General features: G+C 36.4%; 1 protein-coding gene across 4 annotated transcripts in view; it reads left to right on the top strand.

Moving 5' to 3' along the window:
* The window catches only part of MSH3 (mutS homolog 3), a 181068-nt gene that overhangs the window by 78497 nt on the left and 75584 nt on the right, over window positions 1-26987 (top strand). For all 4 annotated transcript variants that reach the window (XM_067731131.1, XM_067731132.1, XM_067731134.1 and 1 more), the window contains exons 13-15: window positions 9119-9251; window positions 23016-23203; window positions 23933-24101. In XM_067731131.1, the coding sequence (XP_067587232.1) occupies window positions 9119-9251; window positions 23016-23203; window positions 23933-24101 (490 nt within the window). The remainder of the gene's footprint in view (window positions 1-9118; window positions 9252-23015; window positions 23204-23932; window positions 24102-26987) is intronic.

Here is a 26987-nt window from a genome sequence, read left to right on the forward strand (position 1 = left end):
ATAGTTATCTGGTCATACATTAGAATATCATATGGCAGTTAAAATGAATGACTCAAGTCTACATGTTTCAATGTGGATAAATCTCATAAAAACAATGTTATAAAAGAATACATAGAGCACAATAACCATTTATCTGAACTTTGTAACACATTTGTGTTGTTTAGGGGTTCAGACATAAGTGGTAGAAATATAAAAATAGGAAGTAGAAAGGATATTTACTAACATCAGGAAAATGGTCACTTCTGGGAAGGGAGGAAAGGGAAAGAAATACAGCTGGGGTAGTGTTTTATGTGTGTTTGCAATGTTTTATTCTTAAAAAGTAAATAATATAGAGAATATAATACATACATAAACACACACACACATATGAATTTTTTAAATGGTACTGCTACCACCCCTTCACCCCCATTCTGATCAGGTAAAAACGAGATTCAAACCCAAGCCCATCTCTCTGGAAAGCCCATGTTAGACTTGAGAGCATCTGTTTTCCACCACATCTTGTTTTAGAAAGATGGGAAGACAGTCATAAGATGACCTGGCTGGGGGGCTTCCAGTCGTGACAGGAAGGAGGCTGTGTGCCCATGATGTCAGTTGTCCAGTATCTGTCCTGGTCAGTTCTCCTGAATCTGGTACTTCCCTGTATTTTATCTTTTGCCTGTAGCTATAGTCAGAATCATGAGGAGAATTTTCAAGGACCACTGGTAAGGAGGTAGAGCCTTTGTGTGAGTCCCTTCTCACATGACGCAACCATTAGCATTTGAGGACTGTCATTGTATGTGATTGGGCTTGGATCACAGCCTTTCTCTTTTATTTAATACTTTAACTTGTCTGAGTCCTGGGAATTTAGGAAGCTCAACTTTCTGTTCTGATTGACCAAGTGCACATTAACACATAGTAGTATAAGATAGTTATTTTAAACTTATTTATTTATTTTTGGCTGTGTTGGGTCTTCGTTGCTGCTTGCGGGCTTTCTCTAGTTGCGGTGAGCGGGGGCTACTCTTTGTTGTGGTGCATGAGCTTCTCACTGCGTTGGCTTCTTTTGCTACAGAGCATGGACTCTGGGTGCACGGGCTTCATTAGTTGTGGCACGCAGGCTCAGTAGTTGTGGCTCGCAGGCTCTAGAGCACAGGCTCAGTAGTTGTGGTGCACGGGCTTAGTTGCTCCGTGGCATGTGGGATCTTCCCGGACCAGGGAGCAAACCCATGTCCCTTGCATTGGCAGGCAGATTCTTAGCCACTGTGGCACCAGGGAAGTCCCAGATAGTTATTATTAATTTTGTATTATTTAGTGTCAATGACAGTGTTCCTACTCTCAAGGAGTGTCTAATCTAATTTGGTCAAGGTGTAATCTAATGAGGAGAAGGAGATGCAAGTGATGGAAACTTTTTTTTTTTTTTTGATGGAAACTTTTATACCTGAAATAAAATGCTGTGACTCACTGTATAGCTCAATAACATAATTAGAACAAATGAAGAATACTTTTATAATTCAAATTAGATTTTTATAAAACTGCTTAAGAGCATTAAGCATGCTAAGTTTATTCTTGGCATTTAAATCACACCAATATTTAAGAAAATTGAAAATTGTTGGTTTTAAGAAATAGGTCCTTGACTAGATTTTTGTGTAATTTTCTAAAGTACATTTTAGTGATAGCTAATCTTCTTGAATAATTAAATGACTTTTATTTTGGTAAACCCATATGTTTCGAGTATTAATATTTGTATGTCTAATTTATAGCCCTGGCCTAAATGACAAAGTAATAGAATATTATATATTTGCTCCACTTAACATTTAGTTTATATTAGCAAAACTAAATGCCATTTTAACTCTGGAACTTCCTGAAATTAATTACACGAGGAGGCTCTGTTTATTCTTTGTGGTTTCCCATGTTCCATGAGCCTGCCAACAAATGTTCACCTGTGGTGACTCTGCTCTTACTCAGCCCAGTGAGACACACTACTTCTCATAAATGGGAAGGAAGAGTGGTGGGTGAAGCATAACTGGGAGCTGTGACTGATTGGTGTTGACCCCATGCCTCTTTTCCTTTGCTGTGTGGATGCGAGTGAGAGCAGAGAAGGGGACTGCTGCCACCAAGAAAAAAGTGACCCTAAATGCCTCTTACCCAAACGTCCGCCCTGTTATTGCATATGGATTAACCAGCATCTTTTGGGATGCAGTCTATTCAGGAACATTTAGCTGGTCTCTGCTTTGTACTATAGTTGCCAAGTTTCCAAGAATTCTTAACCACAGGCCCACCTTCACTCAGGTTTGTTATTTTAATTTGTTTTATCTCTGTGGTCTGGCAATTTCTAAGTTATGAAATTTATTTAAAATTGTCCCATTGTGCATTATGGTTCCTAGCGAAAGCAAATACAGGTCCTCCCTGAAGGGATACACTCTCATCTAGGCCTCCTAGGAATTTCAAAGAGCAAGTTCTGCTGTAAGCTCATAAACCGTAATTACAAAAGATGTGGAGAAACAAGTAATCATGAGTTGAGTCAGCAGAAATTATAAAACAGTAGACTTAGAATCCCAAGACCTTCAGATAAGGGGATTATAAAGATAAATATTGAACCACCAAGTTAAAAAAAATACAAAAGAGAATAAAAACATGAGCACAGAACAAAAATACCATCAAAAGAGATCAGGTTGATTTTTTAAGAAGAACTACATACAACTTTTAGAAATGGTGGGTGGGTTAGACCAGAATAGATGCAATATCTGAATTCCAAGATGATATCTGAAGAAATTACCTAGAGTGTAGCACAGAAAGATAGTGTGATCAGAGATAGAAGAGACTGAAAGACAAATCAGGTCTAACATAATCCTCATCAGATTTCCAGTAGAAGAAAATGAGAATAGGAAAAGAGAGACAGTATTCAAAGAGATAGAAGATGAGAGTTTCTCATATTTCATGAAAGATGTGACTCCTTAGGTTTAGAAAACACAATTGAATCAAAGTGCAATTGAAAACAAACAAGAATTCCACATTTTGCTAAATCATGATGAAACTACACATAACACTGAATCAGAGACAAAAATCCTATAGAGAGCAAAGAAAGATCACCTGTAAAGTAATGGAAATTATATAACTGATTTGATTTCTAATTTCTACCTGTTCTGTAATTCATCTGCTTTCTTTTGAATGTCTTTTGAATTTATTATTTTTTATCATTCAGCCCCACACCCCACAAAGCTTGGTAGTTTTTATGTCTCTTCCTGTTGTCTGTTGTTTCTATTGCTTCTTACTCATCTCATTTCTTTTTATGCTTGAATGCTGGTTATATTATTTAGAAATTTTATTTTTAAGAATAAAGTGAGAGAGCAGCACTATTTACAATAGACAAGACATGGAAACAACCCAAGTGCCCATCATCAGACAATTGGCTTAAGAAGATGTGGTATATATATATGCAATGGAATATTACTCAGCCGTTAAAAATGAGTGAAATAATGCCATTTGCAGCAATATGATTGGACCTAGAGAATATTATACTTAGTGAAAGTCAGAGAAAGACAAATACTATATGATATCACTTATATGTGGAATCTAAAGATAATACAAATAAATTTATATATAAAACAGAAACAGACTCACAGACACAGAAAACAAACTTATGGTTAACAAAGGGGAAGGGGAGGGAGGGAGGGAGGGACAAATTAGGAGTATGAGATTAACAGATACAGACTACTATACATAACAATAGATAAACTGTATAGCAAAGGGAATCATATTCAGTATCTTATGATAACTTATAATGGAATATAATCTGAAAAAAATGAAACACTTTGCTCTACATCTGAAACTAACACAATATGGTAAATCAACTATACTCCAATAAAAATAAATAAATAACATGAGAGCTAAGATGAAGGTGTCTTTTCCCAAAGAAGATTTTCATTTGCTCCTGCCAGATTCTCAGTGATACTTCCAGTCTGGAACATCTTAATCCAGGTTCAGCGTTTGACATGTTTCAGTTCATCCAAATGATGCTCACCTACTCTACAAGTTTACCCTTACTATGAGGCCAGCTTATTTTTACAGCAGATCCTTCTGGCATATCTTTTTAGTGCAAAAGTGGTTTTGACTGCTGGATTATTTCTTTGGGTTCTTGCTTTCTTTTAGATTTTAGTATAGTTTTTCCTTACCATTTTTTTAGTCCTTTGATGCTTTCATGAACGTGTTTTATGTTTTGTTTGGCTTTTTGAATTGTCCGCAGTGGGAGGGATGGTCTGAAAATACCCATTCCCATTATCATCAAAAACACAAATCATATTCATGCTCTTTTCAAAGACTCAGATTTGTGGCCTGAACCAATAATGGAAGGTAGCTGTCAGAAATTGTTCTGTTTAATATTCTGAAAAGGGTGAATTGTCTCTTGGTAAAATGATGCCTCATTTGAACATGAGTAATAAAAATCCTTAAAAACTTGGGTGATTTACAATTTGCAACAAAGTACATATTGAGAATAGCTCTTTAGAATGTAATTTCGTAAATAAAATAAACTCTTTCATGATCTATAAGATTTTGAGTGTGATATTTGCACTCTCCATCTTCTATTTTTGCAATTGGTGCTTTATAAGCACTCAGTAATTGTTCATTGAATGAATGAGTGAATAGTGTATGTGAAAGGCAAAGCTAGGTGGATTCAAATAATGATGGTTAGGCCCTAGGAGAAGGCCTGTGATTCATGTTTCTACCAGAAAGTTGTTTAGGTAGTTGGTTTAGCCATATCGCATGAGTAATGTGTTAATGTCTGAATTTAATTTACTCATTTTATATCATCTGTCTTTAGAGCTAACCTTTCAGTAAAAAATCAGAACAAACAGCAACAACGAAAAACCTCTCCCCAGTAGTTTACTTCTTTCCTCCCCAAATAACCTGATGTTAGAATTATAGAGGCATCTCCACAAATAGCAACCAGCAGGTACAGACTGATCACATGTCCTTACTATGGCAGTAGCTATAGGTGATACACTGTGTTTCTGAGTGACAGTCACATACAACAGATATTAACGTCATCACTCAGTTCATCTTCAAATGTGAAGGCCTCCAGCGACACCCACATTTACTCGTTGGATCTTTGGTGGTAAAGAAGAATATTTGTCATCCCCAGGACCTCAGATTCATTGTTTTTTTGTCATATGGAATGAAATGAATGACTCAGGTGTCCTCTTTTCATTTGTTTAGAATGTATCATGTGATAAGATCAGTTGTAGAATACCATAGGGCATCTTGGAATAATATCTTTATCCTCGTTTAATTGACAGTGCTATTTCCTGTTTTGTTGATCTCTCTCATTGACTGCACCAAAATAATTGTTTTCTGTTCTGGTGGTCTGACCTATTATTTTATTATGGTTATTTAGAAAGTCTTATACCTGTTAATTAAAGAACAGTTCTAAGATATACCATTTTATTTAAAAAACTTGATTAGAAGTCATTTTTCATTGATTTGCATTCTGCTTATAGGAGATAAAAGTGGAAGTATAGCTGCCCCAGTGATGAGAAATTCGTGGTGGTAAACAGTGCCTCACACCCTCTCCCCGTCTCCCCCTCTCCCTGCCCGTGTTAGACATCTGTAGTTGGTTATGGCATTCTTTCTCAATGTACCTACTAACCAATCTTAGTACAGTACTTCAGGTCACTACTACCAGTCAGATGTAGCACTTGAGATGCCAGAACTAGCTTTCCTTGTGTAATCCTTTCCTGTTCACTTTGCACAAAACACCTTTTTGCATATCTATGCCTAAAGGCTTGTCTACACATAGTTATTTCCAAGCTTATGTTTTGGATGCTGTTTCTCCCTCCCCTGAGCTGTTCTCTGTGATGCCTACCAAACAAATTTCATAACCAAATAAAGATCTCTGTAATAATAATGGTGGTAACAGCTAACATGTATTGAGTAGTTACTATGTACCAGGCAATGTGCTAAGTGCTTAATGTGTATTATTTCATTGAATTCTTGTAACAACTCTATGAGTTAGGGACCATTATTATTTCCATTTTATAGATGGAGAAAATAGGGCAAGTTTAAATTACTGGTAAATGGAAGAGCCTGGATTTGAACTGAGGTCATTTACGTTTTCAGCCCAAATTCTTAACCTCTGAGCTGTTACCTCCCTAACAAGTAAAGGCTGGGTTAATGTGAAAGTGATTCATAGTGAACAGGCTTTTGTCTGGGCTGTCACAAGGCTAAAAAAAGCTACTACCTTTCTATTTTCCAAGAAAGTATTTTTTTAAAAGTCTTTTGGAAGACTTCATAAATGTGATTTAGGTTTTTATTAACCTCTTTTGCTTTTATCTTTCCATATTTCAGACAACCTTTATAATTTTTGAGGGAGTAGCTATCTGGCTGTCTTTTATACATTCACAGATGGCATTATTTTATCTGTCCTCATACCATCTGCAGCATCAACTTAATCTATTTCAATTGGTGTCATCTTTCATTTGTGCAGGAGTGAGTTATTAAAATAAAACTTTATATTTGTATAGCATTTGGGGTAAACGTTGTGATAAAATAAATCAATGTTTTACCCTAACAATCTTATGCAAAGAAAATTTAATTTTTTATTTTTTCACCTCATCTTGATTTATTTTATATGTAGTCTTTGAAATTCAATTGAATCAAATTCAACAGCTACTTATTGAGCACGTATCATGATCTCAGAACTATGGGACTGAAGAAATGATCCCCATTCTCACCAAGCTTACTGTCTAGCAGTAAAGATAGTAGAGAAGTAAATACAGTTGTAAGTTCCACTATGGAAAGAAAACAGAGGGTTGTATGGAAAAGGATGGCAAAGGATGAAATATAGTCTAGTGAGTCTAGAAAGCCCTTTCAGAGGAAGGGTGAGAAGGAGTTTGCCAAAGTGGAAGCTGGTAGGCAGTAGGAAAGGGGAAAGGAGTCTTCAAGGCAGAGTGAGGAGCAGATGATAAAGCCCTGATGTCAGAGAACTTGGAGTGACCGTGATGTTGGGAGAAGTTCAGTCCAGCTGGAACTTAGAGTGAAAGGAAGAGAGTGACAGGTGATCTGAGACGAGACTTGTGAGGTAAGCAGGGATCAGTTGTCTGAAAGGTCAGTTAAGGATTCTGGATTTGAATCTAAGATTAATGGCAGGTGATTGATGAGCTTAAGGCAGAGGTATGGCATGAACAAGTTTGGGTTCTAGGAAGACCACTCAGGCTACAGTGTAGAGAATGGATTGGAAAAAGGGACAAAAGTGCGCATGGGGTGGAAAGTTAGGAGGCTGATTTGGTAGAACATTTCTCTTTGTGAGAAATGATTTTTACTTAGACTAGGGTAGTGGCAATAGACATGGAAAGAACTGAATAGATTTAAGAGGTCATCCCATTGAGAATGGAAGAATCAGCCTGTGTGTCTACAAAGCTCTGGCTTGTTCTACTTTGTCATGCTAAACCAAATGCCTGTTCTCCATAGCAGAGGATGAGCCAGAGACAAAATGGAACAAAAATGAGACCTGGGGACTTCCCTGGTGGTCCAGTGGTTAAGACTCTGGGCACCCAATGCAGTGGGCCTGGGTTTGATCCCTAGTCAGGGAACTAAAGATCCCGCATGCCGCAACTAAGACCTGGTGCAGCCAAATAAATAAATATATTTTTAAAAAATGAGACCTGAAGTTAGTATCTGTTTTGTGAATTCACAGGATAGTTATAAGGATAACAAAGATAAAAGCACTTAATTAATTGTGAAATACTCAATTTAATAGTTATCTAGGCAGGATTCTGATATAGGTTTGCCCTTCACATCAGCGTATATGATATCAACAGAACTTTGATAAATGTGTATTCAACAGCTGATGGCCCCATTTCCCCCCAAATGTCAGTTCATTCTTTCATTTGCTTGCTTGTTTGTTCATTCATTGATCCAAAAAGCATTTACTAAAGACCCGTTTTCTACTAGATATGTTTACTTATTTCAGTCTTTTCACATATGGCCATCATACCCAGTGTAGGCCTTTGATGTGTATAGGTGCTGGATGGGCCTTATCTCATTTAGCACACATTTAGTCAGGTTTCCATGTTGAGTTGACAGAGTCTCACCATTTCTCCCCAAGCGGCCCATCACTTTGGGTGTAGCCATTCATAAAATCCTGCAGCCTTGACCTCCCGTGTCTCCTGATGTTTTTCCTCTGCACTTTCCTTTTTGTTGTTTTGGCTGTGCTGTACGACACACGGGATCTTAGTTCCCTGACCAGGGATCGAAACCCGTGCCCCCTGCAGTGGAAGCGTGGAGTCTTAACCACTGGACCGCCAGGGAAGTCCCATCCTCTGCACTTTCTATTGCTGCTCCCAGTCTTTGCCCAGGCTCAGTGTGCCTAGTCCCATTTCAGTCAAACACTTGATCAATTCAACCACCACCACCAAGTATTCTCTCAAAAAAGTTGGTTAGCTGAAAGAATTGCTTTTTGATTGAGATGGTCCGTCCTTTCAGTCAGAGTAGAAAATTCATTTGCCCACCGTAGACCCATTTTATTAGCCAGGTAATACAAGCAATGGTAGCAAGTAAATTTTCAATCTCAGTGGTTTAAATACAATACAAGTTTATTTTTTGCTAATGAAACGTTCATTTGGTAGCAGATGTGGGAGTGGAGGGTTTTCTGCTCTACTCACACACCCATGCTGATGGAGTCAGCAGGTGAGGGGCTCACAGAATTGTCCTGGACTCAACATCCAGTTGGCAAAGGGGGAAAGAGTGAATGTGGAAGATCACAGGAGGTTTTATGGGCCAGGGCTAAAAGTGGTGTAATCATTCCTACCCACATTTCACTGGCTAGAACTTGGGTACACGGCCATACCTCACTGCAGGGGAGGCTGGGAAGTGTAGTCTGTGTGTTTGCTCTGGAGGAAGGAAAACTTAAGGAGCCAGTCTCTGCTGGCTAGTTAATGACTAGCCATCTAGTTAATGACTTCCCTTGTGTGGTACCTGCTCTTCGATTTCGATGATAAGGGGCAGAGAAGGGCCAGAGGTGTGGAGGAAGAGTCTCCTTTGTTCTTTTCTAAGTGGCTGCTCTCACAGTGCTGGGCATCAGAGTGGGAAATGTCTGCAGTCTGAGTTCCTAACATATCTGATAATTGCCATTACTCTGTTCTCACAGGGAGATAAATGCTCGACTTGATGCTGTATCTGAAGTTCTCCATTCAGAATCCAGTGTGTTTGGCCAGATAGAAAATCATCTACGTAAATTGCCTGACATCGAAAGAGGACTCTGTAGCATTTATCACAAAAAAGTAAGTGTGATAGAAATCGAATCTTTTAAAACTGATAATGTTCTTCAGCTTGAGGACACCAGGTGCTAATGGGAAACATCTCAGAGCTTTATTTTTATTTTATTTTGTAAAATCTTGCAGCTAACATGAGAGAATCCTTAGAGATTTTAATTGCACAAACTGAGATTATTCCAATTTTTGCATTGTAAATAGTAAAGTTTGCCCACTTTTGTTAACTATAGCAATACATAGAGGCCCTTCTGTTATAATACAGGATGTTCTCCTGTTTCAACCTCAAAGTATGGACCATCATCAAAATAGGAAATTTACTTAGACCATCTACTTTTAGAAAGAGATGCCTTATTTCTTTTGACCTCAGAACAACTTCTTATTTGACTTAACTGAAGGAGAAATCTGCTAGTAAAATATTTGTGGTGGTATTAATATGCAGACAAGTTTGGATATTGAGTGTAAGTAAAAAGCATTCCTTTGATTTTCATCACTTAAGCTTTACAGTTTAAGTCATAACAGTAACAAGTGAGGTTTGTTAGAGAAATAATTTGCTTTATCTTCAAAATGTGCCTAAAATTTTTAAAAATTATCAATTAGTTATATTTATCGTTGTTAATAAACTTTTTATAGTGTCTTACCTACTGCAGAAGTCACTCACATACATTAGACCCTTTGTTCCTTGTAAAAAAAAACTTCATGAGGTTGAGAAGGTTTAGCACCTTCTTACTGGTGGGAAATTATGTATATTGCTGTCTTTATATAATGCTACAACAGCTTGCATTACCTTGACTAAATGATGATGCTAAGAAGAGGGTTAGTAACTTATTACTAAGTGACAGAATTCATATTTAAATGAGGGTCCTTGATGGGGTTTTAGTGGCTTACATTTTTGGACATTACCATTTTTGATGTAGTAGCAGTTTTGAATACCACTGCATTTTTTTCCCTGGTTGTCCCTACATAAGCAAATTTTATTTTTTGCCCAAATGTAAACCCTTGCCAATTTAATAATTTTATTGTAGAACTTTTTTTATGTGCCCAAACTTTAGTTGTGACCAATTTTTCATGAGTCTTTACTTTTTTTAGGCCTTTTCCCCCACAAAGTTTTACTAGAATAATAACTACTGCTTCCAAGAATACTTGCAGCGCCCAAGAGGACTTACGTAACTGTTCCATATGCTTCGGCTACATTTGAAAAGAAAGAACAAGTTGAAATTGGGAAATACTAACCCCTAGGGAAAAAATGTGTGCATTGGTTAAGGGGTTTGCGGCATCTGTTGTACCATCGCTTGGTGCACTGTGTTGTTGTTTTGCTGCCAATACTAGAGGCTGCCCTGGTAGTTGAAAGTCTTATGGTTGACTCTTTTGAGGTTACAGAATGGATGTCAAACCATTTGTTATTTTGTTTTCGACCTTAACCCAGTGGCTGACAATCAGGGCTTATAACCGTTCATCAAGCAACAGATCTCCAAACACATTGCCTTCACTACTTGAAAGGATTCACTGACAGATGTTAGAGGTTTTTGTTTTTCTCAAAAGAAAATAGGAGCAAAGCTGAAAAAATTATCAATTGCTAATCAGAAGAGCTGAATCAAACTATCCATGGCATCAAAATGGATGCAGTGATTTCTATTATGCCTTCCTGCCTCTCTTTAAACTGTACTTTAATATTTGCATTTCATGAAGTTTGTGTACTTATAAAAGTTTAAAACTCTGGTAAATGTCAGAATCTAGTTCTTTTTTAAATTGAGGTATAATTGATAAACAACGTTATTTTAGTTTCAGGTATCAATATATAACATAAGGATTCAATGTGTGTGTGTGTGTGTGTGTGTATATATATATATATATATGTTGCAGAATGATCACAACAGTAAGTCTGGTTAACATCCTTTACCATTGCATACTTACAAAGTTTTTTTTGTTTTCTCTTGATGAGAACTTTTAAGGTCTACTCTTTTAGCAACTTACAAATACTTTTCGACCATCTTCACTCATTTTGCTCACACAACCACCCCCTGCAACCACTAACGTGTGCTCTGTATCTATGAATTTGGGTTTTCTGTTTTTGTTTTTGTTTTTAGATTCCACGTATGATGGAATATGATCCTTTTAAAGGTAACCAACAGGCAGAGTAGGAATGACTTTTTCAGACTATACTAAAGGGACTTGTGACTCACTCAGAAGCTGTTCCTTGTTGCTGTTTCAGTGTTTACACAAGAATGTGCCTAAAGATTGATTTGAAAAGCGAAGATTAGAAATGATTTGGTAACAGACCAACTTTAGGAAGTCTGAATGCTTTAAAGCCAATTTTTATAGATTAGTTAGCTGGCTCTTGGAACATACCATCAAACACATGTCTGTTCTTTATCATTAGATTACTCTAAATAAGCTTCTGCTGTATGCACCAAATGGTGAGTGATATCCTGGGTACAGATTGTGCCAATTATGTGAAATTCAGAAAATGGTAAGGAACACGGTTTGGATGTTGTGGAAGTGGTAGGCCTAGGCCATCTGGCTGTGTGGAAAGTGTCGTGGAATAGGCACAAATAGGTATTTTTATGTTGATAATAATAGAGGATACCAAGTGGGCCGACTCTTAAATAAAATAAGCATTTCTTTTGATAGTAAGACTTCAAATTTAAATCTTAGAAAATAGTGGTAGTCATAGGAATTCATATTAACTGCTCAATAACTATTTTGTAAGAAAATGATACATAAGTGCTAAGGGTGGTGAATACATTTAAAGGATTATAGCACTTAGTAAATGTTGAAAGGAGAGTGTTTCCAGAATTTTGTAGGCGAGAATAGTTTCATAGCTAGACTGGTAGAAGCCCAAAGCCATGTGTTCAGTATGGAGCTTAGGCTGGGGTTCTTCCAGTCCTGTGATGACCTGCCTCTGCACTTGGGCATGTGTTCTCAAGCTCTTCCACAGAGAAGGTTGCTGCCAGAAATGGGGTTGAACATGAGCGACTCCAGGAGCAACAGTTTTACCCTTATCCTCAGCTTTCTTGCAGCTCCATTGAGTCATTTTGCTTAAGAAGTTTGGGAGCAACCTGCCATGGGCACTTAGGACTTGATTGCAAGCACTTCTGGTTTTCACCTTGCTTCTGTTGCTGACTTAAACTTTATATCATACCTGAACGTGAACCATCAATCCCCTTTTTTGCTTATCAAATTACAATAATTACAAGACATTATTATTCAGAAATTCTATTGAAAATGTTAATTTTTGCTCTTTCATTAGCATGTACTATTAAATGACTCTAGGTCAATTCTAGGCTGTAAATTAATTCTAGGCTGCACATTTATACAAACAGTGCAGCTTCCTGTATGTATCTTTCCCAGCAAGCCATGGCCTTTCTGGAGAAAAGGTGCTTTATGATGCATTTTCAACTCAGCTTTTGTTCAGGTGGACCTAACTTCCTTTTTTTTCTTTTTGCGTAATTTACTTCATTCCTTGTAGTTAATTATTATCTTTCTAAATATGTTCTTATCATTCATCCATTTATACATATATGTGTATATATATGTGTGTGTGTATATATATATATATATACTATTTATGTTGTATACTTATCATTAACTCAAACTTACATTGTCCTCTCATCTCCAGATATTTATTTTCATCAAATATTCTGTTAATTTCATTTTCTTGAGCCTTCCTACCTGATCCAACCTGGACTGGTTGCCCTGCTATACCTGTTGAATAGCTGTCTTCTTAGATTCCCTTTATTTCCCTTGAACTGAATCTTCTGTTTTCTGTATTCCATAACTTCCTCTTGGTTTATTCCATCATTTTGGTAGAGTACGTTCTCTAGAAGCATCCTGAGAAAGGGCACTGGAAGTAAGTTTTGAAACATAGATGTCTGGAAATGTCTTTTTTCTTTTACTCTCACATTTGATTGGTAGTTTGGTTGGGTATAAAAATTCTAAGCTATAAATTATTTTCCTTCAGAATTTTGTGTTACTTCATTGTCTTCTTCAATAGCTTCTGCTATTGTTGTTAAACAGTCTGAAGTCATACTGGTTCCTGATTCTTTGTGTGACTTTTTGTTGTTGTTGTTCTTTTTTTCTCTCCTTCTGGAAACGGAAAATTCTCTCTGTCTCCAGTGTTTTAAAATTTCATGGTGATTTGCCATGATTTGGTTCTGTTTTAATTCATTGTATTGGGCCCTTTCAAGCTGGCAACCAAGTTCTGGGAAATTTTTCTGAATTATTATTATTATTATTATTTAAAGTTTGGAAGTACAATTATAAATTCAAAATTTTTTTTTTATTGAAGTATAGTTGATTTACAATGTGTTAATTTCTGCTGTACAACAAGGTGATTCAGATGTGTGTGTGTATGTATATATATACATATACACACATTCTTTTTTTAATGTATTCTTTTCCATTATGGTTTATCACAGGATAGTGAATATAGTTCTCTGTGCTATACAGTAGGACCTTGTTGTTTATCTGTTCCATATATAATAGCTTACATGTGTTAACCCCAACCTCCCACTCCACCCCTCCCCCAACCCCCTCCCTCTTGGCAACCACAAGTCTATTCTCTATGTCCATGAGTCTGTTTCTGTTTCATAGATAGGTTCATTTGTGTCATATTTTAGATTCCACATATAAGTGATAATCATATGGTATTTGTCTTTCTCTTTCTGACTTCCTTCACTTAGTATGATAATCTCTAAGTCCGTCCATGTTGCTGCAAATGGCATTATTTCATTCTTTTTTTATGGCTGAGTAGTAGTCCACTGTATATATGTAACACATCTCTGAATTATTTTTTGATGATTTCTTTCTTTCTGCAGCTCTATTATTTGAGTTGATTGAATCTTCTGGACTGATTATCGAACTTTCTTCTGTATTTCCATCTCTTTACACTTTTGCTTTACCTTCTTGGAAATTTTATCACGTTGATCTTCTGCCTCTTTTGTTGCATTTTTCATTTCTACTCTGATAGTTCAAGTTCTAAAAATTTTTGGTTGTTTTCTTATTCTCTGAATGTTTCTTTTTTAAAAAATATAACATGCCATTCTTACTTCATGATTCTCTGTTTATTTCAGTACTCTTATTTCAATATTCTCTGTTTAACTGAGGATATTGTTAACATTTTTTTTAGAAGATTTCTTCTACCTGTATAGGCTCTATTTCTTCTAGTATTTGTTGGTCCATTAATTGATTGTTTTAATTTTTGCATTTCATGTTAGAATTTTTAATCTGTCTGATCATTTTTAAAGAGTGGGGAACTAAAATGCCGATAGCAAGGTCTGTGTAGTTGAATGTGGCTTGCAAATTATGAGGTGAACTGTAGTGTGAACTCAATGGTCCACTTATTGGGGGAACTCCTGGTATATGGTACCTTTAGAATTTTCCTTTTGGGCTTGTGAGATTCCCCAGGGATCTTTCAGTTTTCTGACTGCTAATGTTCTGGGAGCTCAGTGGGGACAGCTGGGAATCTCAGCATTCAGTTTGTACTCATTCCTTTAATCCCTTGCTTTTGGTGGTACTCTCATCCTTCACTGTGCCTGAAGCTGGTACACACACCCTATGTTTTACCTTCTCCAGAGAAGAAAACTACAGTTGACCCTTGAACAGCGTGGGTTTGAACTGTGCGTGTCCTCTTATAGCAGATTTGTTTCAATAAATATGTACTACAGTACTACATGATCCATGGTTGGTTGAATCCATGGATGTAGAAACACAAATATGCAGGGCTGACTGTAAAGTTATGTTCAGATTTTTGACTGTGTGAAGGGTTGGCACCCCTAACCTCCACATTGTTCAAGGGTCAACTGTAGTCTTCTGTAGGGTAGGAAAATGGTGGTAGTTTAGTAGCATATAGAGGAATAGGGGATTGAGGGATTTAATTGCTGCTTAATTCACTTTCAACCAGTTGTTTTCTCCCCTCCCAACTCCCCTACTCCCCTACTCCCAGCTTCCACTTCCACTTTGTGCCACCAGTTCCTGAGTCTTAGGATTCTGGGTATAACTCAAGTGGGGTCCTACTTTTCCTCATAGCTGCTTAAGATTCAAATACCTTGAGGCTTCTAAGTCAATTACTGTTAGTCCATTTTCTTTGTAGCTTCTAAGGGATTGTTGCTGTTGTTTTTTCTCCTAATCTTGAGGTTTCATGACTTTTAAAACAATCTTGGTCTGTAGCTTCAAGACAGAGTGAAATTAGATGCACATGTTTAGCACATACTCTTTATCCCAAGCTCCAAAAGTAAAAATTATTCACGTTCGAAGATGGAGTAGAAGGACGTGTGCTCACTCCCTCTTGTGAGAGCACCGGAATTACAACTAACTGCTGAACAGTCATCGACAGAAAGGCACTGGAACTCACCAAAAAAGATACCCCACGTTCCAAAGACAAAGGAGAAACCGCAGTGAGACGGTAGAAGGGGTGCAATCACAGTAAAATCAAATCCCATTACTGCTGGGTGGACGATTCACAAACTGGAGAACGATTATACCACAGAAGTCCACCCACTGCAGTGAAGGTTCTGAGCCCCATGTCAGGCTTCCCAAGCTGGGGTCTGGCAATGGGAGGAGGAATCCCCAGAGAATTGGACTTTGAAGGCCAGTGGGATTTGATTGCAGGACTTCGACAGGACTGGGGGGAAACAGAGACTCCATTCTTGGAGGGCACATACAAAGTAGTGTGTGCACCAGGACCCAGGGGGAAGGAGCAGTGACCCCATAGGAGACTGAACCAGACCTACCTGCTAGTGTTGGAGGGTCTCCTGCAGAGGGGGGGGGGGGGTGGCTCACCGCCGGGAAAGGACACTGGTAGCAGAAGTTCTGGGAAGTACTCATTGGTGTGAGCCCTCCTGGAGTCTGCTATTAGCCCCACCAAAGAACCTGTAGCCTCCAGTGCTGGGTCACCTCAGGCCAAACAATCAACAGGGAGGGAACACAGGCCCACCCATCAGCAGGCAGGTGGATTAAAGTTTTACTGAGCTCTGCACACCAGAGCAACACTTAGCTCTACCCACTAGTCGCTCCCATCAGGAAGCTTGCACAGGCCTCTTAGATAGCCTCATGCACTAGAAGGAAGACAGCAGAAGCAAAAAGAGCTACAGTCCTGCAGCCCGCAGAACAAAAACTACAATCACAGAAAGACAGACAAAATGAAAAGGCAGAGGACTATGTACCAGATGAAAGAACAAGATAAAACCCCAGAAAAACAACTAAATGCAGTGGAGATAGGCAACTTTCCTGAAAAAGAATTCAGAATAATGATAGTGAAGATGAACCAGGACCTCGGAAAAAGAATGGAGGCAAAGATCGAGAAGATGCAAGAAATGTTTAACAAAGACCTAGAAGAATTAAAGAACAAACACCTAGAAGAATTAAAGAACAAACAAACAGAGATGAACAATACAATAACTGAAATGAAAAATACACTAGAAGGAATCAGTAGCAGAATAACTGAGGCAGAAGAACGTATAAGTGACCTGGAAGACAGAATGGTGGAATTCACTGCTGCAGAACAGAATAAAGAAAAAAGAAAGAAAAGAAATGAAGACAGCCTAAGAGACCTCTGGGACAACATTAAATGCACCAACATTCGCATCATAGGGGTCCCAGAAGGAGAAGAGAGAGAGAAAGGACCCGAGAAAATGTTTGAAGAGATTATAGTCGAAAACTTCCCTAACGTGGGAAAGGAAATAGCCACCCAAGTCCAGAAAGCACAGAGAGTCCCAGGTAGGATAAAACCAAGGAGAAACACACCGAGACACATAGTTATCAAATTGACAAAAATTAAAGAAAAAGAGAAATTATTAAAAGCAACAAAGGAAAAATAACACACAAGGGAACTCCCATAAGGTTAACAGCTGATTTCTCAGCAGAAACTCTGCAAGCCAGAAGGGAGTGGTACGATATATTTAAAATGATGAAAGTGAAGAACCTACAACCAAGATTATTGTACCTAGCAAGGAGCTCATTCAGATTTGATGGAGAAATCAAAAGCTTTACAGACAAGCAAAAGCTAAGAGAATTCAGCACCAACCACCAAACCAGCTCTACAACAAATGCTAAAGGAACATCTCTAAGCGGGAAACACAAGAGAAGAAAAGGACCTAAAAAACAAACCCAAAATAATTAAGGAAATGATAATAGGAACATACATGTCAATAATTACCTTAAATGTGAATGGATTAAATGCCCCAACCAAAAGACACAGATGGGCTAAATGGATACAAAAACAAGACCCATATATATGCTGTCTACAAGAGACCCACTTCAGACCTAGGGGCACATACAGACTGAAAGTGAGGGGATGGAAAAAGATATTCCATGCAAATGATAATCAAAGGAAACCTGAAGTAGCAGAACTCAGATAAAATAGACTTTAAAATCAACAGTATTACAAGACAAGGAAGGACACTACATAATTATCAAGGGATCAATCTAAGAAGACATAACAATTGTAAATATATATGCACCCAACAAAGGAGCACCTCAATACATAAGGCAAATGCTAACAGCTATAAAAGAGGAAATTGACAGTAACACAGTAATAGTGGGGGAATTTAACACCTCACTTACACCAATGGACAGATCATCCAGGCAGAAAATTAATAAGGAAATATAAGCTTTAAATGACACAATAGAACAGATAGATTTAATTGATATTTATAGGACGTTCCATCCGAAAACAGCAGATTACACTTTCTTCTCAAGTGCACACAGAACATTCTCCAGGATAGATCACATCATGGGTCACAAATCAAGCCTCAGTGAATTTAAGAAAATTGAAATCATATCAAGCATCTTTTCGGACCACAATACAATGAGATTACAGGTAAAAAACCGTGCAAAATGCAAACACATGGAGGCTAAACAATATGCTACTAAATAACCAAGATATCACTGAAGAAATCTAAGAGGAAATCAAAAAATACCTAGAGACAAATGACAATGGAAACACGACGATCCAAAACCTATGGGATGCAGCAAAAGCAGTTCTAATGGGGAAGTTTATAGCAATACAATCCTCTCTCAAGAAACAAGAAAAATTTCAAATAAAAAATCTAGGGCTTCCCTGGTGGCGCAGTGGTGGAAAGTCCGCCTGCCAAGGCAGGGGACGCGGGTTCGTGCCCCGGTCCGGGAGGATCCCGCGTGCCGCGGGGCGGCTGGGCCTGTGAGCCATGGCCGCTGGGCCTGCGCGTCTGGAGCCTGTGCTCCGCGACAGGAGAGGCCACAGCGGTGAGAGGGCCACATACCACCAAAAAAAAAAAAATCTAACTTTACACCTAAAGGAACTGGAGAAAGAAGAACAAAAACACCTCAAGTTAGTAGAAGGAAAGAAATCACAAAGATCAGAGCAGGAATAAATGAAATAGAGACAAAGAAAACAATAGCAAAGATCAATAAAACGAAAAGTTGGTTCTTTGAGAAGATAAACAAAATTGATAAACCATTAGCCATACTCATCAAGAAAAAGAGGGAGAGGACTAAATCAGTAAAATTAGAAATGAAAAAGAAGTCAAAACAGACACCTCAGAAATACAAAGCATCCTAAGAGACTACTGCAAGAAACTCTATGCCAATAAAATGGACAACCTGGAAGAAATGGACAAATTCTTAGAAAAGTATAATCTTCCAAGAGTGAACCAGGAAGAAATAGAAAATATAAACAGACCAATCACAAGTAATGAAATTGAAATTGTGATTAAAAATCTTCCAGCAAACAAAAGTCCAGGACCAGATGGCTTCACAGGTGAATTCTATCAAACATTTAGAGAAGAGCTAACACCCATCCTTCTCAAACTCGTCCAAAAAATTGCAGAGGAAGGAACACTCCCAAACTCTTTCTATGAGGCCACCATCATCCTGATACCAAAATCAGACAAAGGTACGACCAAAAAAAGAAAATTACACACCAATATCATTGATGAATATAGATGCAAAAATCCTCAATAAAATACTAGCAGACAGAATCCAACAACACTTTAAAAGGATCTACACCATGATCAGGTGGGATTTATCCCAGGAATGCAAGGCTTCTTCAATATATGCAAATTAATTAATGTCATACACCATATTAACAAATTGAAGGAGAAAAACCATATGATCATCTCAATAGATGCAGAAAAAGCTTTTGACAAAATTCAACACCATTTACGATAAAAACTCTCCAGAAAGTGGGCATAGAGGGAGCCTACGTCAACATAATAAAGGTCATATATGACAAACCCACAGCAAACATCATTCTCAATGGTGAAAAACTGAAAGCATTTCCTCTAGGATCAGGAACAATACAAGGATGTCCACTCTTGCCACTATTACTCAACATAGTTTTGGAAGTCCTACCCATGGCAATCAGAGAAGAAAAAGAAATAAAAGGACTACAAATTAGAAAAGAGGAAGTAAAACTGTCACTGTTTGCAGATGACATGATACTATACATAGAAAATCCTGAAGATGCCACCAGAAAACTACTAGAGCTAATCAATGAATTTGGTAAAGTTGCAGGATATAAAATTAATGCACAGAAATCTCTTGCATTCCTATACACTAACAATGAAAAATTTGAAAGAAAATTTAAGAAAACAATCCCATTCACCATTACAACAAGAAGAATAAAATAGGGCTTTCCTGGTGGCGCAGTGGTTGAGAGTCCGCCTGCCGATGCAGGGGACAAGGGTTCGTGCCCCAGTCCAGGAAGATCCCACATGCCGCGGAGCGGCTGGGCCCGTGAGCCATGGCTGCTGAGCCTGCGCGTCTGGAGCCTGTGTTCCACAACGGGAGAGGCCACAACAGTGAGAGGCCCGCGTACCGCAAAAAAAAAAAAAAAAAAAAAAGAATAAAATACCTAGGAATAAATCTATCTAAGGAGGTAAAAGGCCTGTATTCAGAAAACTGTAACACTGATGAAAGAAATCAAAGATGACACAAACAGATGGAGAAATATAGCATGTTCTTGGATTGGAAGAATCAATATTGTGAAAATTTGACTGTACTACTAAAAGCAATCCACAGATTCAGTGCAATCCCTATCAAAATACCAATGGTATTTTTCACAGAAGTAGAACAAAAAATCTTACAATTTGTATGGAAACACAAAAGACCCCGAATAGCCAAAGTGATCTTGAGAAAAAAACCGGAGCTGGAGGAATCAAACTCCCTGACTTCAGACTATACTACAAAGCTACAGTAATCAAGACAATATGGTACTGGCACAAAAACAGAAATATAGATCAATGGAACTGCATAGAAATCCCAGAGATAAACCCATGCACCTATGGTCAATTATCTCTGACAAAGGAGGCAAGGATATACAATGGAGAAAAAGACAGTCTCTTCAATAAGTGACACTGGGAAAACTGGACAGCTACATGTAAAACAATGAAATTAGAACACTTCACTAACACCATACACAAAAATAAACTCAAAATGGATTAAAACTTAAATGTAAGACCAGACACTATAAAACTCTTAGAGGAAAATGTGGGAAGAATACTCTGACATAAATCACAGCAAGATCTTTTTTGACCCACCTCCCAGAGTAATGGAAATAAAAACAAAAATAAACAAATGGGATATAATGAAACTTAAATTTTTTGCACTGCAAATGAAACTATAAACAAGATGAAAAGACAGCGCTCAGAATGGGAGAAAATATTTGCAAACAAATCAACGGACAAAGGATTAATCTCCAAAATATATAAACAGTTCATGCAGCTCAACATGAAAAAAATAAACAACCGAATCCAAAAATGGGTGGAAGACCTAAATAGACATTTCTCCAAATAAGACATACAGATGGCCAAGAGGCAATAAAAAGCTGCTCAACATCACTAATTATTAGAGAAATGCAAATCAAAGCTACAATGAGGTAACGCCTCACACTACTTAGAATGGACATCATCACAAAATCTACAAACAGTAAATGCTGGAGAGGGTGTGGAGAAAAGGGAACCCTCTTGCACTGTTGATGGGAATGTAAATTGATACAGCCACTATGGAGAACAGTGTGGAGGTTCCTTAAAAAACTAAAAATAGAATTACTATATTACCCAGCAATCCTACTACTGGGCATATACCCAGAGAAAACCATAATTCAAAAAGACACATGCACCCAAGTGTTCATTGCAGCACTATTTATAATGGCCAGGTCATGGACGCACCTAAATGCCCATCGATAGACAAATGGATAAAGAAGATATGGTACGTATATACAATGGAATATTACTCAGCCATAAAAAGAATGAAATTGGGTAATTTGTAGAGACGTGGATGGACCTGCACACTGTCATACAGGGTGAAGTAAGTCAGAAAGAGAAAAACAAATATTGTATATTAACGAATATATGTGGAATCTAGAAAAATGATACAGATAAAGAGTTTGCAATGCAGAAATAGAGACACAGATATAGAGAACAAATGTATGGACACCAAGGGGGGAAAGTGGTGGGGGCGCTGGTGGGGTGAATTGGAAGATTGGGTTTGACATACATACACTAATATGTATAAAATAACTAATAAGAGCATGATATATAGCACAGGGAACTCCACTTCACTGTACAGTAGAAAGTAACACAACATTGTAAAACAACTATACGCCCCTGAAAAAATTATTCACGTTCATGTTACAAAATTACAAGTGTATACAGGAGTGTAAAATAAAGAGTAAAAAGTCTCCCTTTACCACCCTCCTACATATCCACTACCCAGAGGTAACTAGAGAAAGTTACATGTGTACTTCCCAGAAATTTTCAATTTATACTTTTATTTCTGTAGAATAATATATATAGTTCAAAGAATCACAAATGATATTTTACTGTGTAAATACATATATGGTATATAGTGTAAACATATACTATGTATATTTAATATATGTTGAAACTACAGAGTTCCATATCAACCTGCACATCAGTATTTACAGATGTCTAAGTTTTTTAACTGTTTTATAGTATCACATTGAATGAGTTTTTCCTAATATCTCAATTGCTGGATACTTGTTTCTTATTCATCTTTTTAATATTATTACCAACAGTGCTACTGTAAAGATTTTCACTACTTGTGAAAAATAATTTTAGTTAAATCCTTTAAAGTGGAATTGTTTAGTCAAAGGGTATATACACTTTTTATTATAAATATATGCCAAATTGCTCTTCAAGAAAGTTACGCCTCTACTAGTAGTATATAAAAGTGTCATTTTCACACTCTATGTGACTTAGCTATTGTCATACTTTAAAATCTTTGACATTCTGATGAGTGAAAAATGCTATCTTGTCATTGTAATTTGCTTATCCTAATTATATGTGACATTAATCATGTGCTCATTGGACATTTTTTTCTATGAGCTTCATAGTCAGTTCGTTTAGCCACTATTCTTTGGATTATTCATCTTTTCCATGTCAATTTGTAAAACCTCATTATACTTGAGAGAATTTTGCCCTTTATCTCTTAAATGTTTTGCAGATATTTTCTCAGAATTATTCTTTTTATTTGCGACATTGTTTACTGTATTTTTGTTATATGGTCAACATATTTTAAAATGAAAAAATACTGAACAAGTATTGGCTTTCCTATCCTTGACTCAAATTATTTTCTTTATAGCTTGAAAATATTATCTTATAAAGTGCTTAAACTATTAACATTTAGGACATATCAACAAAAACTTTATTTCAATTAACTAATTTATACGGTAAATTAAAATTTTCTTTTATTCTGATTCTACCTTTAAAACGACCACTAACTATATTTCATTTTCACATATGTTATGCTATTTAGGAAAAATATTTCTATTTTCAGTGTTCTACGCAAGAGTTCTTCCTGATTGTCAAAACCCTGTATCACCTGAAGTCAGAATTTCAAGCACTAATACCTGCTGTTAATTCCCATGTTCAGTCAGAGTTGCTCCAGACATTTATTTCAAAAATTCCTGAACTCCTCAGTCCAGTGGAGCATTACTTAAAGATTCTCAATGAACAAGCTGCCAAGTAAGTAGCAGACCCTTAGTTCTTCCTTTCTAGCAGTGAAAGTAATGTATTTGCCATTTGATGTGTGGATACTTAAGCTTCTATAGAAGTAATGATAGAAGTTGCATGTAAAACTAGAAATGTGATCGGATACTAAAGGCTCTATATTACAGCTGGAAATAACACTTAGTGTTTAGGCAGTTCTGTCATACAGAACAAATGCGGTACTTCTCCAGGTATCAGGTGATGAAAAGGTAAAGTCCAGGCCGAGCAAGTAGTAGCAGTTTATTAATCCAAAAATAGATGGCAGATGGCATCTTGTGCTTATTTGCTAGATATCCAGAGATCCTCTGCTTTATATTCAGAAACTGTGGAAGGAAAGTTATCCTCTAAGGAGTAGTTGTTTTACAATTTATCCCACAAAGAACTCTATGTATAAGAAAAAAGATTTGGCAGTATTTACATTAGTGTTTATTTTCTGAATATACAACATGAAATGTTGAATTTCATCTCTTGGTTTCACCATGGCAAGCATGAACTTGCAAAATGAAAATAATGTTAGGGTAATTTTGTCTGTCTTCAAAGAAATTAAGAAACTCACCCATAAGTATTTAGTGGAAGAGCTGGAATTAAAATCTTGTTCTCCTGACTTCCTACCCTTTGGTCTTTCATTATGTTTTGAAAAATAATTGTTAATTGGTATAAGTAATATGCTTTAATATATGTATTTGCATTTTCTCATTTTTTTAGGATTGGGGATAAAACCGAATTATTCAAAGACCTTTCTCACTTCCCTTTAATAAAAAAGAGGAAGGACGAAATTCAGGAAGTTACTGACAAGATCCAAACACATTTGCAAGAAATACGAAAAATACTAAAAAATCCTTCTGCACAATATGTGACAGTATCAGGACAGGAGGTAGTATCAAACATACTTTTCTTTTACATTAGTTTTTCTCAATTGGAAAGGATATTTTAAAATGTAAATAAAAATCTGAGGATAGATGAAAGTATTATTGTTTTCTTTTTTTCAGATTTTCTGTTTTGTTTCTTGGAAATATATTGTAATAGCTTATTTTGATAAGAATTTTCTTTTAATAACAGTATTTGGTTTGCTTATTTACTTTAGTCTCGGTAAAACCATGGAACTTAATGTTACATGTATTTTAATATTATCTATTGAAATTGTAGAGAACCTTGACTATTGTAAATAATAACTTTCAAGACTTCATTTGCCCTAAATCCGGGAGAGAGAAGTTAGTCTTTTTCTCCCGGCCTGCAGATGATGAAATGATACAAACCGCCTAATGTAGTGAATAACCTACACTAATTGGATCACAAAGTGATTAAATGGCAGGGGTTCCTTTTGAAGCAGTATAGCTGCTGAAAGAACTGAAAAAAAAACTATAGCAAAAACCTACATTTAGTGGATCTTCCATAAGATTATGGTGCTGTCTAGAATGTGTTTTTTGGTATGTGTATTTCTGTTTAAAGTTTGATATTAATATCTGAAAGAGAACCAGGAATAAGTACACTTTTTAAAGTGTACTTGTATCTGTCGGTCATATTCTGAGTCTTGACGTGTTGCTACTTCTACATCTTATGTTTAATAAAATATAAAGATTCCAACTGAGGGGATCTGAAAAATTCTACTTTGTTAAAATAGCAAATTAGGGAATTTGTGAATAATTTCTATAGGATGAACATTTTATTCTGAATTTTTAAAAATAGATATTTTTCTAGTGGGGAAAAGTGTAATTTCAAATGTTTTTAAAATATTTGCACTGCTTTATCTATTTAGCCAAGTGTTGATTTGTTTGATTACTTGAAATAAATTCTACAGTAAATTATAATCTTTATTAAAATATTTATTAATGTAACAGACCAGTGATTAAGTCAGCCTGTCTTCTAGACAAAATTAAGATATTATACGAAGGCAGACATTTCATAATGCATTCCACATAGAGCTCTATATAACAGAAAAATGACTTCACCCTACATATACTTACTTCTCATTCTTCCCCTGAACAGGCAAATACCAAATACTTAATTGTATCTCTTGGTTTCACTATATAATTATGACCTTGCAAACTGACAAGTGATCTCAGTGCCACTGTTCTGTTCTATTTGTTGAAAATGAGATGATCAAAATTGCTTGATACATTAATAAAAGATGTTTAGTAGAAAAGTGGGGAAAGATGCCATTTCTACCACTTAAATGCTACATGACCATGGAAGAGTCACCTCTGTAGTGAGACTACTGTGAAGACCAATTGAGTTAAAATACATGAAAGTATTTTCTAATTGGAAAGCACTATGCATATATTATTCATATAATACTAATAATAGTAATATAGTTACCATTTGTCAAGCACTTGTTAATGTTCAGAATGGTGCTAAGTGCTTTGCATATATTATTAATCCTTGTAACAACACAAAAAGGGATTATTCCAGTTTTGCAGGAAAGAAAACTGAGACTTGGCATAGTATAGTGAGATAAGTTACCCAAGTTAGAAGCTCATTTCCAGCCCAGGTCTGCCTCCGATCTTTATACCATGTCGTTATTTCACTCAACTCACAAATATTAATACAAGAGATTATCAACATCATAGATGTTATTTGATAAAATCCAGACATTTTAGAGCTCATACTATTCAGACTTAAATAAAGCTCAAGGCTTTGGAAGACAGCCATGGATTCATTTGGCAGTTTTAAAGTAAAAATGGGGAAAACTGATTACGAATTCATAAGGGATAGTAGATTAGTTATTTTGTATCAGTATAGCATTGACATTTAAGAAAAAGCGCAGAGTGGAGATTAAGTAATTGGATTACAAAGGATTAACAAGGAAGGTAAATTATCTTATTATTTTTAACCTTTACTAAGTTAAGGTGATAAGTTTGAGGCAAGAAATTTCTTAGTTTTTAACAATAGGATGGATTCTTGTTGTTTTTTTTTTTAATCTGTAGAATCTTAATAGTACATCAATACAGAATCACTTTTATAACATTTTTTGGGAATTAGTGATTCTGTTCATTCGAACACCAAATGATAGTCAGCATTGTTATAATCAAATTCTGTTTAAACATTTGTACTGAAGTTATAAGCAAATTTAGAGATACTCAAAGGAATAAGAACAGACTCCATCAAATATGATTACCTCTGAGAAGTGAAGGAGGAGAGAAGGAAAACCCTTGTTTTATATATATGTGGTTCTTATTTTATACCCTTCGGTTCTGTCTGAAATTTTATTTCCATACATATAACTTTGTAATATATTTTTAAAAACCTGTTATAGCAGCCCTATGTGGTACATGGATCTTGTTAATATTAGTAAAAATAGACTGTCAAGTCAGTGTTACTTTTGGCACCATTCATTTTTTTCACCTTTGTTCCCAGTTTTTACGCGTTAGAATACTAAGCCTTATTGACTATGGTAAATTATTGTGTCTGACTCGGAGAGTATTGGTTTAGAAAATAGTGAAAGAAAGAAAATCCTGGAAAGAAAGTAATGAAAGCAGAAATTTACATAGCTTTACATAGTTAGTTCATTGCTTCTGTGGCAGTCTCTTTCATGTTTTATCTGTGGAGAGAATTGTTTCTTAACCTTGAATCAGATATGGAATAGGCATGGGATGATATTTAGACTTGAGGCAGTATTGATTAGTAGTTTTCTTAAGGAAAAGGAAAGAAATATTAGTGGAAAATCTGTAGAAACAATTTTATTAATTTGCAGCATATCCAAATATCTGCTTAGCAGGTTTAAGACGTAGAAAGCAATCTCTGTTATATTTTACATCTAAAT

This window comes from Pseudorca crassidens, chromosome 3 (assembly GCF_039906515.1).
Source record: "Pseudorca crassidens isolate mPseCra1 chromosome 3, mPseCra1.hap1, whole genome shotgun sequence".
NCBI lineage: Eukaryota > Metazoa > Chordata > Mammalia > Artiodactyla > Delphinidae > Pseudorca > Pseudorca crassidens.